Source organism: Channa argus, chromosome 9 (assembly GCF_033026475.1).
Source record: "Channa argus isolate prfri chromosome 9, Channa argus male v1.0, whole genome shotgun sequence".
Lineage (NCBI taxonomy): Eukaryota > Metazoa > Chordata > Actinopteri > Anabantiformes > Channidae > Channa > Channa argus.
The window spans coordinates 588516-607500 of record NC_090205.1 but is presented as its reverse complement, the minus strand read 5'-3'; the positions used below and the strand labels follow the sequence as shown (position 1 = coordinate 607500).

Here is an 18985-nt window from a genome sequence, read left to right as displayed (position 1 = left end):
TTTATTATTGAGGTCATGATGAGTAGGGGAGTTGTATTCTAGTGCATTATTAGAAGAGGTGTTTCTAATGTTTTGGGCACCTGATTCATTTTAAATGGGTGGCCAAACATTAGAAACACCTCTTCTTGAAATGTACTCCAGCAGTTCTTGTTGTATCTTGTACAACAGTATCTTGCTGAAATATGTGAAGAATATTTTCCCTAACACTACTGAACTTGGTTTGAACCACTGCATGTCCTGACAGGGCTTTACTCCATAATCATATACATTGTAATCCATTACTTTAATGGATTTGTTTTAAAAAGTAACTTAAGCTGTAAAATATCTATATTGGAGTAAATGTAAAACATTTTATTGTGAAATGAAGTGAAGTAAAACTAGCCTGAAATAAAAATACTCCAGTAAAGTAAAAGTACCACACAATTTTACTCAGGTTCAGTCAACGGCTTTCAGATTGTTCCGTCAGGGGTCGCCACAGCGGAACATGTTTCATGACATGACTTATCACGCCAAACCAAGGTGGCCTTTGGTGGTTCGGGGGGCACACCTGTTGGGGTAGGATTTGAACCCATGACCTACTGTATCCCAACCCAATGCTCTACTACTTAGCCACTAGGCCCCCTAATTTTACTAAAATACAGTTATTGAGTCAATATAATTGGTCATTTACCACCTCTGTTTATGAACGTTTTATGTATTGTGTGAGTAATAAATATATAGTCTGCACTTATATAGCGCTTTTCTACCTACTGGCACTCAAAGCACTTTACACTGCTTCTTATTCACCCATTCACACTCACACTCATACACCAATGGGGAGCTGCTATGCAGCTGGCCAACTCACCGGGAGCAACTAAGTTGGGGTTCAGTGTCTTGCTCAAGGACACTTTGAAATGGATTAGAGTTAGGAAGAAGGAGCTTTTATTGTCACTATTATTATCACTGAGCATGTTTTACATTTTACTCTGCATTTAAATCATCCCTCTGAGGGGGATTAGAGGGCTGCCACAGGCTGCTAGAGTCTACCTCGAGGACACACCTGTTTCATGGGCTGGGATTTGAACTACGAAACTTCTGCTTCTCCAACACATGTCAGATTTACCAGTGAACTACAGCATGAGAAGAAGCAGTGTGTTTAAAACATGGGATGTTTCCTCAGTGGACCTCATTAAACTAAACAACAAGTTGACTGCAGTAAAACTACTATTATTTAGAATTCATTTATCTTTTAAAGGATAAATTAACATTTTCTAATATTTTATATTTCTGGTGCAATGCATTATCTTCAGAGTTGAGTCTTTTTACAAAGTAAAAACTAAAATTGATTAAATAATATAAAAAGCCTTAATTTATCTGCCAAAAAAAAGAATCTGCCAAATGACTAAATGTTAACAGTAAGGGTGGTCTTTACCAAGGAGATTCTCTGTTCCTGCTGTTGTTCTGCATAGGCCTGAATCCCCTCAGGCATATCATCACCAAGACTGGTTATGGATACCGACTACATAATGGAGCAACCATAAGCCATCTCCTCTACAGGGATGACATAAAGCTGTATACCAGGAGTCAACAAGCCATGGTCTCACTAATCCACACCACTAGGATTAACAGTCAGAACAATGGAAGGCCATTCTGATTGCATGGGTAATGATAACAAGATGTGATAAGGAAGTCAGAGGTGAGGGTCTTGTACTACCAGAAAACTACATATTAGATGTTGGGGACAACTTCTTTGGGCAGCTGTAGCTCAGTTGGTAAGGTGGTCCGTAGGGTCAATTGTTCAGGTCCTGGTCCCTTCTGGCTACATGTTCAAGTGTCCTTGGGTAAGACATTGAACCCCAAGTTGATCCTGGTGGATCAGGTGAGCACCTTACATTGCAACCGTGACAAATAAAGGCTCGACTAACACATTCCCAAGTGTTAGCCTTTACTTTCACCATATTTCCTCTTTCAGTCCTTACCACTTTTCCAGGTTCCCATATCCTTTTTGATGCCGCTGTCACTTGGAACTAATATCTCTATCACCACTATCATCTTCTATGCTTCGTCCACTAACCCTAACCCACTGATCCACCAGGCCACTGTAATTCAAAATTATAATAAATTATACAATTTATGTAAATATAATATTTCCATTTATTAATTAAGTCAAATCATGTAACCTTGTTTCCTATGTGTTGTCTCTTAAAAACAAAACAATAAAATGAATCAAAAATATAATATAAGTGGGTTTATATATGTATTCTCTTGTCCCAGCACTAATAATCTCCCACACCTCATTATTAATGACTGGAGTCATCAATCCCATCGACAGCTGATCAGATCTGATCATCGCACTCTCTGGCAACTCAGCAGCCTCCTCACATGTCCTAACACCTCTGTCATCTTCAGTCCATACACCACCGGGTTAAAAGCGGTTGGGACCACCACCACAAGCACAGAGGGGATGATGGAGGTGGCATGTTCACTGCCGGGCTGCAGGCGGCGGTGCAGCAGCTCCACAGCAGTGCACAGCAAATAATTGAGGAAGACCAGCAGGTGTGGCAGACAAGTGTGCAGCGCTCTGTTGCTGAAGGTGCGTGAGCGGCGCAGACAGATGACAAGGATCCTGGCATAGGAGAAAAGCACAAAGGTGGTGGGCAGGAGTACGGTGACAGCAGCAACCAGCAGTCCGTACACCTCGCTCACCAGTGCCGCGCGGCCACCGCAGCTCAGGCTGACAAAGCTGTACACGTCGCAGTAGATCCGACTGAACTGTGAGCGGCAAAGTGGCAGTTGGGCGGCAAGCAAGACCGTGAACGCCAACAGGCTACCAGGAAGTAGCCAGCACAGGAGCAGTAGCGCCGCCACCACAGCAGGAGACATCACCATGGCGTATCGCAGTGGGCAGCAGATGGACAGGTAGCGGTCGAAGGCCATGGCTGCCAGCAGCATGAAGCTGGAGGCACCCAGAGTGTACACCACGAAGGCCTGGCATAGACATGCTGAGCGTGAAACGTGAAACATGTCCAGCGCTAGGTCAGACAGGAGTTTGGGATAAACCGCTGTGCTCACGGCAAGAGAGTTCATCAAGAGACCGGCGATGAAGATAAACATTGGCCGGTGGAGGCTTCGCTGTGAAAAGATGACATACACCACCAGGCTGTCGCTGAACAACACCAATATGTAGACCGCTAAAAATACAAAGAAGAAGAGCCACCTGTGCCCCGACAGGTGCACAAAGCCATTCAGGGTCAGCAGCGTCACAGCAGTCAGCGAGGTCACGTTAATGCCCGGAGAGGTCAAAAGCGTCGCGTTAATACCCGGGGACATTACAGGGGTCGCATTAATCCCTGATGATATCATGATGAAACAAAAAGAAAATGTACTGAATTCAGTGCAACAATGGTTCACACTAAACACAAGACATATTAGAATCAACAATACAGCATGAGAGTGAATGTCTCAAAGACATTCAAATTAACACGGTTCCCTGAAAGGAGAGAAGGCAGTGTGTTAAAACATGTCAGATATACCCAGTAAACAACCTATGTGTTTAAAAGACGTTGAAAATTTACACAGAACTATATTGAGATGCTGTGTGTTTTTTACATGTCAAATGTAACATGAGGGCAAAAACGTCTTTGAAGCATGTCATATTTAACATGAAAACAACATGAAAGGCAACTGGTTTGTTAGATTCAACAATAATCCATAAGAGCAAATTAATTGTTTTAAACGTGTTCAAATTAACACTGTTCTCTGACAGGAGAGAAGGCAGTGTGCTAAAACATTTCAGATTTACCCTGTGAACAACCTGCGTGTTAAATTCAACATTGTGTTACACACGTCAAATGAGACACGAGAGAAAAAGCATGTTTAAAGCATGTCAGAGTTAACATGAGAGCAAGACTTGTGTTAGATTCAACTTTAAAAGAAGCAGCGCATTTAAAACATGTTAAATTCCACACCAAATTTGCACAGAACCAAATTTAGATGCTTTGTGTTTTATACATGTCAAAAAGTAACATCAGAGCAAAAAGCTTGTTTAAAGCATGTCAGATTTAACATGAAAACTTGAGAGCAAGAACTGTGTTAGATTCAACATAAGAGGAAGCAGTGCATTTAAAACATGCTAGAATAAACATGAGAACAAGCAGTGTTTTTATAACATGACTAACATAACATGGTAACGGACCACAAGAACAAGAATGTTTATAATATTTCAGATTAATGTTACAAAAAATGTTAAATTCAACATTGGAAGCAGCATGTTTAAAATTTGTCAGATTTAACCTGAAAATGACCTGCGTGTTTAAAACATTTAGACAGAACAAGTTTAGACAGAACTATAATGAGAAGCAATATGATTCATACATGTCAACTGTAACATGACAGCAAACAGCATGTTTAAAGCATGTAAGATTTACCATGAGAACTAGCAATGTGTTCAAAATAACATGGTAATGGACACCAAGAATAAGCAATTTATAACGTCAGATATTTGTTAGAAACATACTGCAGCGTGTTTTAACACATGTCAGATTTACCAGTGAACTGCAGCATGAGAAGAAGCAGTGTGTTTAAAACATGGGATGTTTCCTCAGTGGACCTCATTAAACTAAACAACAAGTTGACTGCAGTAAAACTACTATTATTTAGAATTCATTTATCTTTTAAAGGATAAATTAACATTTTGTAATATTTTATATTTCTGGTGCAATAGATTATCTTCACAGTTGAGTCTTTTTACAAAGTAAAAACTAAAATTGATTAAATAATATAAAGGTCTTAATTTATCTGCCAAAAAAAAAAAAGAATCTGCCAAATGACTAAATGTTAACAGTAAGGGTGGTCTTTACCAAGAAAATTCTCTGTTCCTGCTGCTGTTCTGCATAGGCCTGAATCCCCTCAGGCAAATCATCACCAGGACTGGTTATGGATACCGACTACATAATGGAGCAACCATAAGCCATCTCCTCTACAGGGATGACATAAAGCTGTATACCAGGAGTCAACAAGCCATGGTCTCACTAATCCACACCACTACGATTTACAGTCAGAACAATGGAAGGCCATTCTGACTGCATAGGTAATGATAACAAGATGTGATAAGGAAGTCAGAGGTGAGGGTCTTGTACTACCAGAAAACTACATATTAGATGTTGGGGACAACTTCTTTGGGCAGCTGTAGCTCAGTTGGTAAGGTGGTCCGTAGGGTCAATTGTTCAGGTCCTGGTCCCTTCTGGCTACATGTTCAAGTGTCCTTGGGCAAGACACTGAACCCCATGTTGATCCTGGTGGATCAGGTGAGCACCTTACATTGCAACCGTGCCAAGTAACGGCTTAACTAACACATTCCCAAGTGTTAGCCTTTACTTTCACCATACTTCCTCTTTCAGTCCTTACCACTTTTCCAGGTTCCCATATCCTTTTTGATGCCGCTGTCACTTGGAACTACTATCTCTATCACCACTATCATCTTCTGTTCTTTGTCCACTACCACACTGTCTGGCTAGTTGGCCAGTACCTTCCGGTCCATCTGGATCTGACAGTTCCACAAATTTTGAAGGTCAAAGGTCACAGTGATCATTTCATAAACACCTCTGCCCTAAGAGGACACAACTCTGTGGACTAACAAGCTGCTGGTCTTAATGAGAGCTGATTAATGAGGTGATCTCAGGTGACTTCATTAACTCACCTGTTACACTGACCAGGTGCCGTCACCACAACACACAGCTATACTCGTAGGGATGCACCATGTTTACAGTAGGAGTGACAAAAACATCCCTGTCTGATGAGTGCTTTCATTTCTCTCGTAAAGTCCTCCCACAGCTGTGGCCCTGGGGGTCTGTGTGTAACATAGATGTAGTTGCCAGTTTCCATGTAAAAATTAAAAATGCATATTTGTTTATGAGGTACAGTCCTGTTTAATCATCAGCACTAAGCTGAGCTGAAATGTTAGGAATCCTCTCGTTTTGTGGATGTTGAACCCAAATTACAGGTCTTAACTTCGTGCACTCATTACTGAAAGACCTTCCGCAATGTCATGGATGTTTCTGAGAATCTATAATGAAGCAGAACATTGTTTGATCTGTTACAGGGGCCTGATTCAAATGGATGATCATTTCTGAGGATGGGGTCTGTCATTTTCAAAAATCCCCATTTAGAAACTCAAACCACTGCACTGGGCAACATGTTTCTTCATGGTTTTAATGTCTATATGGAGATTGTTGAAAGTACCATTATTTACATTATTAAGATAAAGTAAATTTAAACACCTCATACTCACAGAACTATAGACTGTTAATATGTTAGTCAATTGTGTTTGTGCACACCACATCAGCCACTTGGTTTGTGATAAAAATTTATTTGGTATCTGTGAGTAACTACAGTTGTAGTGTTCTCATACATGTCTTCTGCAGTTCATCAAACTGATATATATTTATAAAAATTTGAGAAATATGTTCTACATACATCTAATACAAAAACAAATCAGTCTAGGAGTGAGTCCACTGCTTGTTTAGTATGAAAGGGAAACTCATAATGACAAATGTGAAAAATTAAGTGCTGGCGACATCTCAGAAGACAGATGCTCAAATGATAATAATTATGAATCTGTGCATTAAATAAGTCTAAAAATAAGACAACAATTTTTCCAAACAAACAGCCACCAAACACCCAGACAGGCCCAGATAAGATGCAATTGGATCACACACAAACACACACCCGTGAAGAAGTTTCTTTGGTTTTTGGTTAAATCAGCCCTGAAAGCCTTTAACTAAATGGATTAAAGCACAAACAGCTGGAATGTGACAAAAAAAAGTTTAAAGATATGACTTCGACATCAGCGAGGACACGCTATAACACAGGAGACACGGTTAAATCCCATCTGGTTTCTACCACACACACTCAGGATGCAAAGGTTTAAATGCTGAGGCTGCTGCTGGACACATTTCAGTTTAAACCAGAAACATCCTTTTCAGAAAACTAAGAAAGTTCCTTTCAAGTGTCATTTTCTGTTTTTTTTTTTTTGTTCTTCTGTGTGGTGCTTTTGTGTGTCATGATTTAAAATAAATAAAAGAGAAATATATTAACAGTAATAAAGTGACAAAGTTAGACTATTAAACATTAAGGTACAACTAACTTAAGATGGTTTCAGTTTAGGAAATATGGAGATCGGGAATTATGGGTGTTGTAATTATGAGATGGTTTTTCAAAGTTGCAAAGTCTGCTGTTATAGTTGTCGATTATTTGTCTCATAATCACACACATTTGTAATTCTGAGATTGTTTATTATTATTGTTTTCTGAGATTGTTTGTTATTATGAAATAGTGAGTACAGGATTTATGTTTACAAGAAATCCATACTGGAACTATATAAAAACATATATGTGTAATTAACTCCTACTTCTAAAATAGGTTTAAAACATTTTAGAATTGAAAAAAATAATTATTTTTTCCTGATTTCAGGAACTTATAGCATAGTTTTGAAACACAATTATGAAAAATTGTGACAGAGCAGTGTTCTCATATTAGTAAGACAAATATTCAATGTTTATGTGGACTTTAGTAACCAGGTTATTGTGAAGAATCTGTCATGTCACTGGAAAGCTGGTTTCTGAAAGTTGGGTAGTGGATGAGGGAAACTTGGTTTCAACAAAAGGCTGCAGACAGAAACAAGCAGCCAATTGAATGAATGGGTGGGACATCATTAACAGGGCGATGCTGCCTCGATTTTAAGTCCATCGAAAGTCAGACTGGCAGATAGAAAGTGACACGAACACTGAGAAAAGAAAAGAGAGAAATCCGTCCAGAAGCAGCATTTTTTAATTAAAACCTGTAAGTCAGGCTTTCAAAATAAATCCGTGGTGGAGGAGGAATTAGATTATCTATGATAATCTGGTTTCTCTGGGTAACCTGGTTACTTAAATCCACGTAAACCCAGTCACTGTGATAAATGTCTGGTAGAAAATCCCCCAGTCATTGAACGTGTCGCCATGTTGCTTAAGGGCTAACAACATAAGAAGTTGTGTTAGCACCAAGATGTTTTAAACCTGCTGTCGAAGTCCAAAACACAAAGAAGAATGAAAGAAGAGGGCTCAAACAGAAGGAAAATGCCAGCTTTGACATGTCTCAGCTGCAAACATCAGATGCAAAGAGGGGAGCAACTAGGTTACAGACAAAAATCAGTATAATTTATTACAGTCAGTATTGTGCCTATTTTGCTGAGCCTTGTGTGGACAGAGCTGGGTCACAGCAACATTAAGGCCTTTGGTGATATTTCTACAGCTTCGGACACAAAGGATTGGATTTCTTTACCCAGAAACCCATAAAGGATAAGAGTAAGATCAGTAACACTTAATGCTAACATGATACAAAATAGCTGATAAATAAAAAGTAATCCTTTTACAGAGAATGAAAAGGAAAACATGATTAACAAGCTTAGTTGTGCCACCCATAGCTAAGGCTAAATAGCTGAGGAGCTAGCTAACAAATATTAGTTAGCAATAAGTATCTTTTTATTAGTTTAAATGTTTTTTCTAATGCGCATGCTTAATTTCACATTGCACGTTAGAACACCAATTGTTCTAATTAGCTAACAGACTAATGAGGCTTAACAAATATTAGCTCCCGATCAAAAGTTTTCCATGATTACTTTTAAATACTTCTTAATCTATTATTGAACTATTTTAGTTACTTAGATTGTAACTTTTTAATTCTGACAGCTCCCGTGGCCCAGGCTTCACATGCTAATCAGCTAAAGATTATTCACAGATGAGCTAACAGATGTTGGTTTGCCGTCTTCTGAAATGGGTTTTGTTGAGGTTTGTTGGTAACAGGTGGATCTTATTTATGGAATAGTTGTTATTTCATGTGTTTGTAGTGCTAACACAAACCACCTTTTGACATCTCGAAAGACTTTTTGTTTGATTTGTTAGCTGCCTGCTGCTTTTTACCTTCATTGTTGGTGACCTAACTCTGTGAATACAAGGCTCTGGTGATCTCCTTCTTCATTGTAACTACTTCCATTCCCCTTCTCGTTCCTCAACTGGACCCCCACGAGGAGCAGGTCTGGGCCACATACAGTACTTTTATCATTTTACTGACATCAAAGGTCCTGCTACCAGTCCTGCTACTGGGTTTACAAAATGTGATTAATCATCAGAACGAACTGATTAAATGTTCAGAGGATAAAATGTCAGGACATTGTGAAAAACTAAAATTAATATTACCATATTAAGATGACCGTTTCAGTCCCAGATGTGTTTGGTGTCTAGTAGGGATCCTGAACGGTGCTTTTCATTAATATTATACTTTATCAAATGATAAACTAGGATCTCAGAATGAACAGAAAGTCCAAGAATCATATCCAGTTTAGTAAATTCAAACAAAAGCAGAACACTTGGAGGCCTGAGAGAAGTTTGTTCTTCAGGTTTCAGGTGGATGGGGTTCATTACCCACCATGCTACAAAAGTCAGGTCATCACAAATCGTTTCAGAATAAAAAAGGGTTTTAAAATGTTTTTTAGGCAGTGGGTTCCAACCCATTTAGTTTAAAAGAAGCTAAGCTATTAAAGCAGAGGGTCTTTTAGTAAATAGCTATTTCTGTAACAACTTATCTTTTTTAAATGTGTTGAGTCTTAGTTTATAATTACATGGAGTAAAATATGTGCTTTTGTTTTAGAACTGACTAATCCTGTACAAATGTTTAGTCAAACTGTTTTGACTCTTGTCAGTCTTTCTACTGAATGTTTTAAATTATAATGTGAACGTACTAGTGTTTCACTGGAAATGCATGAATACATAATGTACTTTCCTCACAGTTTTAATTCTTGTGCAATTGCTTTGATCTTCCCCATCACCAGCGCAGATAAAACCCAAATTTGCTGCACTGCCAAACTAATGAAGAGAAGTATTCTGGAGGTTTCTGAGGGTGGGGTTTGGTTTGTGAACATTGTTTTTAATAAAATGTAAAACCTACTATTTAAAATTCTGTCCCTATGCCAAACCTCATCCACCTGCTCCTACAATAACAGCCACACTTTTTTAAAAATTCATGGGTAAATTTTTCTTGCTCCTGTTTGACAAGTGCAGGACAAAATGAGGATAAGACAATGACAAGACGACTCTGTTTCTGACACCTCCTCTCCCTGTAGGAGTCCAGACAGTCTCTTCATTACTCCTCCTCTTCCTCCTCCTCTTCCTCTTCTCCAGCCATCACCTCCACCAGCAGCTCAGCAGTGCAGGTTGCCTCCCCCAGACTGTTTACAGCCTTCACTGTGTACTTGGCATCGTCATCACCAGAGACCTGCAGGTTCACATCAGAACTTCAGAGGACAAATAGTGTAGGACAGTTCATAATGTCTTGAGAGATATTATCTTGAGAGATTATGAGAGTAATTAAATGGGTTTAACCTCTGACCTCTGAAATGACCAGACTGCAGTTTCCATCTTCATCGTAGTCGATCTGGAAGTGTCGTGTCTCTTTTATTGGCTGGTCGTCTTTGTACCACACCACCTCGGGGTCAGGGTACCCTGGCGAGAGATACAGTGTGATTCCAAGTCTAAACCACCACTAAAATGATTTAAAGTCTCAATAACAAAGTGTCAAACATGAGGAACTACCCATAACCAGGTTACTTCATTTTAGTTGGTAACATTTTTCTATCATCATGAAGTTACTAAGTCATGTGTCAACTTAAGATAAAATCAAGTTTCTGTTACAAAACTGATTAAATTCTAAAATAAGACAAACACAATCAATATCTAGAGAAAAAAATGAACACCCACTGAAATCAACATTTATGTTGTGAACATGTAACTGTACGTTTGACTTAAGCTGACACAAAGTGCTCTCTCTACAAAGTACTTTGTAATATGCAGTACTGCAGTACCTTCAATCTTGCAGTCAAAGCGAGCAGCGCTGCCCTCCACAACCTCCACATCTTTGATGACCACACTGAAACTGGGCTTGCACTCGGTCTTCTGCTCGTACTCCAGACACTCTAGGAACTGGTTGTCCTCTGAACACACACACACACACTTTTAGTTTATTCTCTAGTCCTGCTCTCAGTCTATTAATTATTCCAACTCAGCGACACATGACCAAACAGCAACAGGTACAGAAATCATTCACTCCACTTTCTATTCTACTCTGCTCTACTGTGTGGACTGTCAGTGTTGCTCCGACCTTCGGTGGGCGAGCCCTTCTTGGCACTGACTCCGGCCATCATGGCCATGGACGACAGTCGGCCGATGGCTCGAACAGCGTGACCAGTTTTCTGTGGCAGAAGAAGAAGCAGTCAAAACTTCACAGTTTGTAGTGAAACCGACTGCATTTACTCAAGTACTGTACATAAAGTGTAGGTGGATTTGATCCTTTTTCCTTGAATAATTTTGTTTTAATATTTTTAAATTTAAGGTGTCACTGTAGACTCACTACTTCCTGACAAAAGACTCAACAACAAAAGAGAAAATACAAAGCACATAATTCCTTAATTAATAGCAATCTATTACTTACTGTTTTGTAGAGAATACCACCACCACACAGCAACACAGTTTTCAATCACTATTTTTCTCTGTTACCCTTAGGCTCTGGTTTATGTTACATTGTGTGTGTGTGTGTGTGTGTGTGTGCGCGTGTATTTGATAGTTCTTTGTAGTTTACCTGCCATTTCCTCCTGAGAATGTACTTCTTCATCCTTTCCTTGGAGAGCTTCTTGGCTTTCATGGTGTTGGTGTCCTGCTTCAGCCAGGGGTGTTCAAAACACTGAGCACAGGTCAGCCGAGCCCTGAAAAACAACCACACACACTCCTGTAGCCTCCACTCTCATGGGACAATGGTGATAATTGTAAATACAGTTTAAACATTTAAGTGTTCAAAAGGCCCCAGCACCCCAGACTGAGAAGACACAAAATAGGCTGGGAAGATATTAGGTATATTTATATATGTATATGAGACTTTCTAAGAATAAATATTAACACTCACTTTATACAGATGGCCCCTACCCTCTGATCTTCACCAAAGTCATAAATAGCCACAAACACAATATTTCTAAGCTGATATAAGTAGTCTAGTTCTTTCATGTCATTATGGAACACACCGATTAAACACACACAGTGAAATTAATCACAACTCAGGAGGCTTCTGATGTCACTAAACATCAACAGGATTTAGATGTTAGCAAACCTGGCGTGCAATCAAAAAAAGAAGAATGGAAGTGTGGTTAAGAACTACCATGACCTATAAAACCACGCAAACAGTGTCAGTGTCTATTCACAAGCAGCCGTGCCTCACAAAAAAAGACATTTGAGAAGACCTATGATCAAGATATGTTGAAAAGTGAAAAGGTTGCCAGAAGACAAACCGTTTAAATGTTCATCAGTGCACAGTTGGACACATTCTCTATTAAAAAAAGAAGATTTGGTATTGTGTCTTCTCCACAGTATAAACCAGAGTAGGTGATCCCCATTGGCACAGTGCAGAATGTTCAGCGAGGTAAAAAAAAATTTGAAAAAAGAACCGTAGATTAACCGCTTATAAACATAAAGGATTTATTGGAGCTGAATAACATCAAGTTTGACATACACAGGTGTGGTATCCATGACGGGACAACACAGAGGAAGCCTTTGCTCTCCAAAAAACTCATTTCCCATATCTGAAGTTTTCTGATACCACTTTGAAAAACTACAACACTGACAGATGAGACAAATGTAGAATTGCTTGGGAAGAACTCACAGGACTACATATTGTGCAAAAAGAGAACCACGTAACAACATGGAAATGTCATCCCATCAGTGATGTACAGTGGAAGGAGCATCATGATTTGGAGCTGCTTTGCTGCCTCTGGACCTAGACCACCTGCCTTTGTGGAGGGGAAACTAATTCCCCAGTTAATGAAGATCTCCTACAGGATAATGTCTGCAAGCTGAAGCTCAGAGGAAGCTGGATGATGCAGTAGGACAATGACACTAAATACTGAAGTAAATCTACTAATTTGGCTTTAGAAGCGCAAAATCCACCTTTTTTTCCAGGCTTCAACTATACAGAGGTGCCATGGAAAGAACCCAAGAGCGACATTCACACCAGACATTAAAACACTGTTGTCATGACTTCTTCCTCCACTTCGTTTGTTTAATGGCCGTGTTCAACAGAGACATGAAAGACCATGAATGTTATTTATCAGTAAAGGAATATTGTGTTTGTTGAGCTTTGTGACTTTGGTGAAGATCAATTCACATTTCAAACTAAGAAAAGAGTCTTATGCATATTCAGCCACAGTTCAGTTTCAGTTGATGGAACAATGTTTTTTTTTTTTCAAACTAATTATAAAAGTCTAAGAAGCAGTTAAAATTCCAGCAGCACTAGTGTTGCCAAAGTAGCATTGTTGCTGCCACAAACTATACAATTAATTTGACAATTTTTTTTTTTATGTCCAAACTGTTTCTGAGCTTCTCTCAGTTACGTTGTCAGTGTCACAGCCTCTGTTCATCATTACTTCATATCTTTCTTTAGCAGTTTGGTGATGAAGTCTTTGGCATTGTCAGAGATTTCATCAAAGGCCTCGTCCTCAAAGTCCCAGGTGGCCGAGGTGACGTTGGACAGAGTCTCATTGTCGTTATCGCCCATAAATGGAGATAGACCGCTCAACCTGAAAGGACAAACACAGGGCATACTGAAAAAAAAGAGCACCAACCTGATCCAGGCTATGGCTAACTGAGCTAATTTAACTATGAAACAGTGATTGCAACTTAGGAAAACACTAAGGGGTTTCAATTTACAGATTACAAAAGAGGCTGAAGCTAAAAAAACGTAAAATGGGAATCTGGAAAAGTAAAGTGAATTTTAAAAGTATACCAAACTGGACTGAATGTTTTGCTAATCTAAAAAAGTTAATTAAATTGAAGTAAAAAGTGAAACAAAAATGAAGGACAGCTAAGAAAAAACTTAAGCTAAAAATGGCGACACTACTGAATCAAAACAAAAAAACCTAAATAAATAAAACCTAAGCTAACCTAGCCAAATGAAATAAAGTGAGCATGAAACACAGAATTCAACAACACTACACTGAGCTAGGGATGTCCCAATACCACTTTTTTAAGAGAGTACAAGTACTTATGTACCCTTGCTAACCCTAACCAATACAAACTGTTGGTCTTGTAGTATGATTCAGAGGATTCTGCAAATCCTGCAAGAATAGAAATGAATGCAATGTTGTGCCAACACACACCTGGCTGCAATCTCTAATTTACACTTTAGCAGAGGTTAATGCTTTGCTAAAGTGTAAACAGAAGCACAGGTAACAGAGTGTAGAGCCTATAGAGGGAAACTGAGGCAAAGTTCCAGTAAAATAAACCAAACTTCAGGTGAAATTGTACTTACAGATCTCTGTCAGTATCAAACATGTTTCTGATACTCTTTACAGACCTTAACACTTTAGCTGAGCGGAACCTGCAGTAGGCTTCACTATTGTTGTCATTGCTTAAAATAATGTGAATGCGATAATGTCCACCTCCTCCCACATGAGTACAATAGGACAGTCTCTGACCTGAAAGCTGATATTGGTATCAGTATCGGGACATCCCTACACCGAGCAAAGCAAAATACCATTTAATTAAATTAAATAAACTGAATGAGGCAAAGTTAAGCCAGGCTAAGTAAAGAGAAAAAAAAACTCAAAAAAGCTCTACTAAAAATAAATAAATGAAGCTTTAAGCTGAATACCCAGAAGGTTTTAAACAAAATGAAGCATGGTAAACTCACAGTATATAACAGATGACTCCTATACTCCACATGTCGGTGGGGTAACTGATGGCTTCATAGTTGATCACTTCTGGAGCCACAAACTCTGGGGTCCCAAACAAAACCTTCAGAGTCCCAGCGTTTTCTGTTTTGATGACAAAATAAAACAAGACGGATCATGTTTCTCTTAAATAACACATTAGCCGATCCTGTTTAACTCATTTAAATTCAGGCTGTGGTCTGTTGGAAGTAAGTTTCTTGTTCAATGGAAGTTTCTGCAGGGTTCAAAGAATCAACTGTGACTGTGAAAGCATATAATCAAATGGTCAAAGAATATTGGACAGCCTTTGCAAAGACATGCAGCAGTGTCATTTACATGTCCTACATAAAGAAAAACAACTGTTGCAAGTTATCCTCTCAGTTTTAACTGAACTGGTGCCTACAGGTGCCTTTATGACTGTTAAGTGTTTTGTCTATTGAGTTTGCAAGATAAACATCAGTCACAGAAGGACCACAAAGAGATACAGTACTAATTGCACACAGTGTTTACTATTGGTCCATGTTAAAGCCTATCACCTTATACTTCAGGGTTAGTAGCCAATGATGCAACGACACTGTAAACAAGATATCATATGTTATGGTGCAATATATGGAAATGATTTTGATGACTTGGATATTGGTTTTATGGAGGGTATTAAGCTAAATGCTGTGTGACAGATGCTAATCAAAGAGCTGATTGCTTATTTCTCTGTACCTTAAACTCAGGATGGTAGTCGGATTGGACTTTTCCTTTCTTCTTCTAGGGTTTACCTCAAAGAAACAACTAGGCATCTATTCTGTCAAAAGCTCAGATCTACAGAGTCTGGCAGGCAAGGTACATTCAGGGACACTACAAAGTGTAGGTCACCTCAGAAAGTGGATCTGTGTGAGGTGTTTAGGCACTTTAGAGATAGTGAATCCCCCAACCCCAGATAATGTCATACTGCACTGAATGTAGGCAGGGAATGGGATTTTCTATCCCAGCTAAAATGCTGAGTGACGTGTAAACTTGGAAAACTAGTAGCCACAGTGGCTAAAGAGCAAAAAAACTCATGTCAAGTCAAGGTTGTCTATACCCAAGGGTCCATCTCGTAATCTGTCAATACCAGGATCCAGAGAACAAAAAAACTCTAGGATGGATTCATTTATGTTTCTGTAAAAGCTGACTACTGTAGATTTGGAGACTACCATTAATGCTGCTGGATATACACTATCCAATATAATCAGAATATTTATGATTTATGATCTACAATTATTTTCTAAACTTCTCACAGGTTTTTTTCTGAGGACACTGAACTCAGTCCTATATGACAAAATTAAGGACCCGGTACCACTGCCCATTCTGGTTTTGTCTGAGAGACAGAACTGGTACCTCCAGTTATAAGCATCTGGTTACCTAGTCGTCTGGCAAGGCCAAAGTCGATGAGTTTGATCTTGCTACCAGTCTTGTTGACACACATGATGTTCTCAGGTTTGAGGTCGAGGTGGACAATGCCCTGTTTGTGGATGAAGCTGACTCCATCAATGATCTGCAGCATGTATTTGATCACCTCCCTCTCTGTCAGCTCAAAGTCCTCATCGATGATCCGCTCAAACAGCTCACCACCCGAGATCCTGAACAGCCACAGAATAGCTTTTTAAATAAAAAAGTAAATAGAATCTATTTAACAATCAAATAGATCTTTATTCAAAAGTGGTTTGTTGCTTTGGCAAAAAGGGATGCAGATTGTTCACAATTTCTGGTTCTGTTCAAAAGACTTCAACATCCATTAAGTTAAAATGTAGAAATACAGCAAATGGTTTTCACACAAACCCAAAAACTCCCTCCAGGATTTCATAGATGTTTCTGTGACTGTTGTGGCTTGAAATGACGCATTTCATGCCAACTAAATGAATGGCTGTGATTGCAACATTGTGAATTAGATTAGTGGAGGGACTGATAGATATATATGAGTCAAAGCTCACAGATGGAACATGCTGTCATTTTGCCCACAGCCTTTTAAAAACGAACACAAACAGCACCAACATGTGGCCAGTTTAATAAAAACATTGAGCGGCTAATAACTCTGATAGGTTAATTTGTTTAAATTTTCTGTGCACTGTGATGTCTGACTGTGTTGAAGTAATGAAGCTGCAGGTCTGAATGTTAACTGAGCTGAAAGCACAGAAATACCAAAATAAGAATGTAAACAAGTCTCTTCCCCTCACTTTCACTGTGTTACTGAGATCTCACTTGTTTATCAGAGTAAATAGTCTGAAACAAATTCTGAAATGTGAGCATCCCCTCTCTCATTTTTTCCCAACAAGAAGGACTGATAAAATCTATTACCAAATAAAAACAGCTAGAAAGACGTTTGCTGAGTTCAGTGAACTCAAACATTTTAAAGAAAGTAAAGAACAGATGGAAACAGATGGTTTCTCACATAAAAACATTGTGTGTGTGTGTGTGTGTGTTTGTGTGCGCGCATTTAGGTCTGTTACTGGGCTCTAAAATTAGCACAGAGGAAATAGCTGCTCTCAGATTCCTCTCATTGTTGGCCACAAAATTATTTTCCACCGCTGTTCAAAGCAAACACATCTCATCTCAGAGCAGACAAGTCAGAGATCAGCTGCAGGTTTGATTTCCACAATAAAAACAGGTTCTTCAACGAAACCATCAGCCAGTCCTTTGTTTTTGTTGTTTTATGTTTTCAGATTGGCTGTTTTATAGACACACTGTATGTTACCTCGCAAAGCTTCTGTGGATTAAGTGGTTGAGAGGGAAGACCAATAAAATATGTTATTATGACATGATAACAGCTGTATGTTTCCACCAACCAGTCAAGCTCCAGTTACATGTCTGGTGACTCATGATTTAATCAGCTGATCCATGAGTCCCAGAGGATGTTTGTGACACATTGAAGAAATTCCTTTCATGTGTTCCAGAGACATTGTGTTCATGGGAATGGGATGAATGGACAACCAAAATACACAATGTCTCCAGCCACGAATGGGGTTAATATTTAATTCATGTGAAATCAGGAGCAGAAAACTCAAAATGGACTCAGCTTTCAGAAACTGATCCTGAAATTAAGATAAGCAACAGGTGTTGCAGAGAAGAACAAAGTGGATTTTGGTCATTTAGTTCTATTACAGAAGCTGTTCGCTGTCGGAGGGAACAATACGTACATCTCGAGGACCATGACGATGTCGGACTTGCCCTCAAAGGCGTCTACACACTGGACCAGTTTGGGGTGATGGAGGCTGTTCATGATGCCGATCTCCTGCCGGACGTTCTCTTTCTCCTTTGCAGAATATGCCTTGATGAACTTTCCTGCCCAAACCTTCTTAGTGGCTTTTTCCACCAGTTTAAAGACCTGACCGAACTTCCCCCTGTGACACAAGCAGCACGGCTTTAACAGAGGTTACAGAAGTACACAAACTCAACAAACAAAAGTATGCTTGTCTAAAATACTGCAGAACAAGTAGAAATACCATTTTCTTTACTTTACTCAAGTTGAAGTACTAAGTACATGTTGTAAAATGTGCTTGAATGTCAAAGTAGCTTTTCTGCATTAAGAAAGTGATTTCTCGGAAATCCTAATAAAAAAGGAGGTATTTAAAGGCTACTGAACTTGAAGCTGTTGATAACATGAATGCATGTAATGCATGCAAACTATTTACTGTGAAAATGTTCATTTCTTCTTGTCGCTAACGGACCCTTTAGTTAGTGGAAATACAGGTAAACGATGGAGGAACGACTGGAGAAACAACTGAACTATTATAAACAGCAGCAAATGTGTTACTCTATGGTATTGCACTTATATAACGGTATCTCTACCTATTGGCCCTCAAAGCCTTTTACGCTGCTTCTCATTCACCCATTTGCACTCACAATCACACACACTCCAATGGGGGAGCTGCTATGCAGCTGGCCAAGGCTCACCGGGAGCAACTAAGTTGGAGTTCGGTGTCTTGCTCAAGGACACTTTGACATGTTACCGGAGGAGCCGGGGATCGAATCAGCCACTTTGGGTTTGGACAACCGCTTTACATTCTTGTGCCACGGCCGCCCAGTTAGTTTTTATGATATTACAAGTAACATTATCGTGTAAATTTTACTATTCCACCCTTTTTGCATTACTTTGCATTATTCACACAAATGTTTTCTTTTTGTCAAGATAATAACTTTACTTTGAATAGTGATGCCTTTAAATAACTCAATTTATACCAGTTAGAGAAAGGG

The 18985-nt window shown here is 39.2% G+C and overlaps 2 protein-coding genes across 6 annotated transcripts in view; both read right to left on the bottom strand.

The window, feature by feature from the left end:
• Nucleotides 1-1949: 1949 nt before the first annotated feature.
• Nucleotides 1950-6198, bottom strand: LOC137133379 (olfactory receptor 11A1-like). The gene has a single exon (XM_067516935.1). It carries the CDS (start codon nucleotides 3340-3342, stop codon nucleotides 2326-2328), a length of 1017 nt encoding a protein of 338 aa, XP_067373036.1. The 5' UTR covers nucleotides 3343-6198; the 3' UTR covers nucleotides 1950-2325.
• A 132-nt stretch (nucleotides 6199-6330) lies between these two features.
• mylka (myosin, light chain kinase a) overlaps nucleotides 6331-18985 on the bottom strand; it is a 61355-nt gene continuing 48700 nt past the window's right edge. For all 5 annotated transcript variants that reach the window (XM_067516927.1, XM_067516925.1, XM_067516928.1 and 2 more), the window contains 9 exons: nucleotides 17929-18132; nucleotides 16157-16374; nucleotides 14743-14866; nucleotides 13478-13630; nucleotides 11647-11770; nucleotides 11170-11260; nucleotides 10874-11002; nucleotides 10402-10514; nucleotides 6331-10287 (listed from right to left, as the gene is read on the bottom strand). In XM_067516927.1, the coding sequence (XP_067373028.1) occupies nucleotides 10156-10287; nucleotides 10402-10514; nucleotides 10874-11002; nucleotides 11170-11260; nucleotides 11647-11770; nucleotides 13478-13630; nucleotides 14743-14866; nucleotides 16157-16374; nucleotides 17929-18132 (1288 nt within the window). In that variant the 3' untranslated portion in view covers nucleotides 6331-10155. The remainder of the gene's footprint in view (nucleotides 10288-10401; nucleotides 10515-10873; nucleotides 11003-11169; nucleotides 11261-11646; nucleotides 11771-13477; nucleotides 13631-14742; nucleotides 14867-16156; nucleotides 16375-17928; nucleotides 18133-18985) is intronic.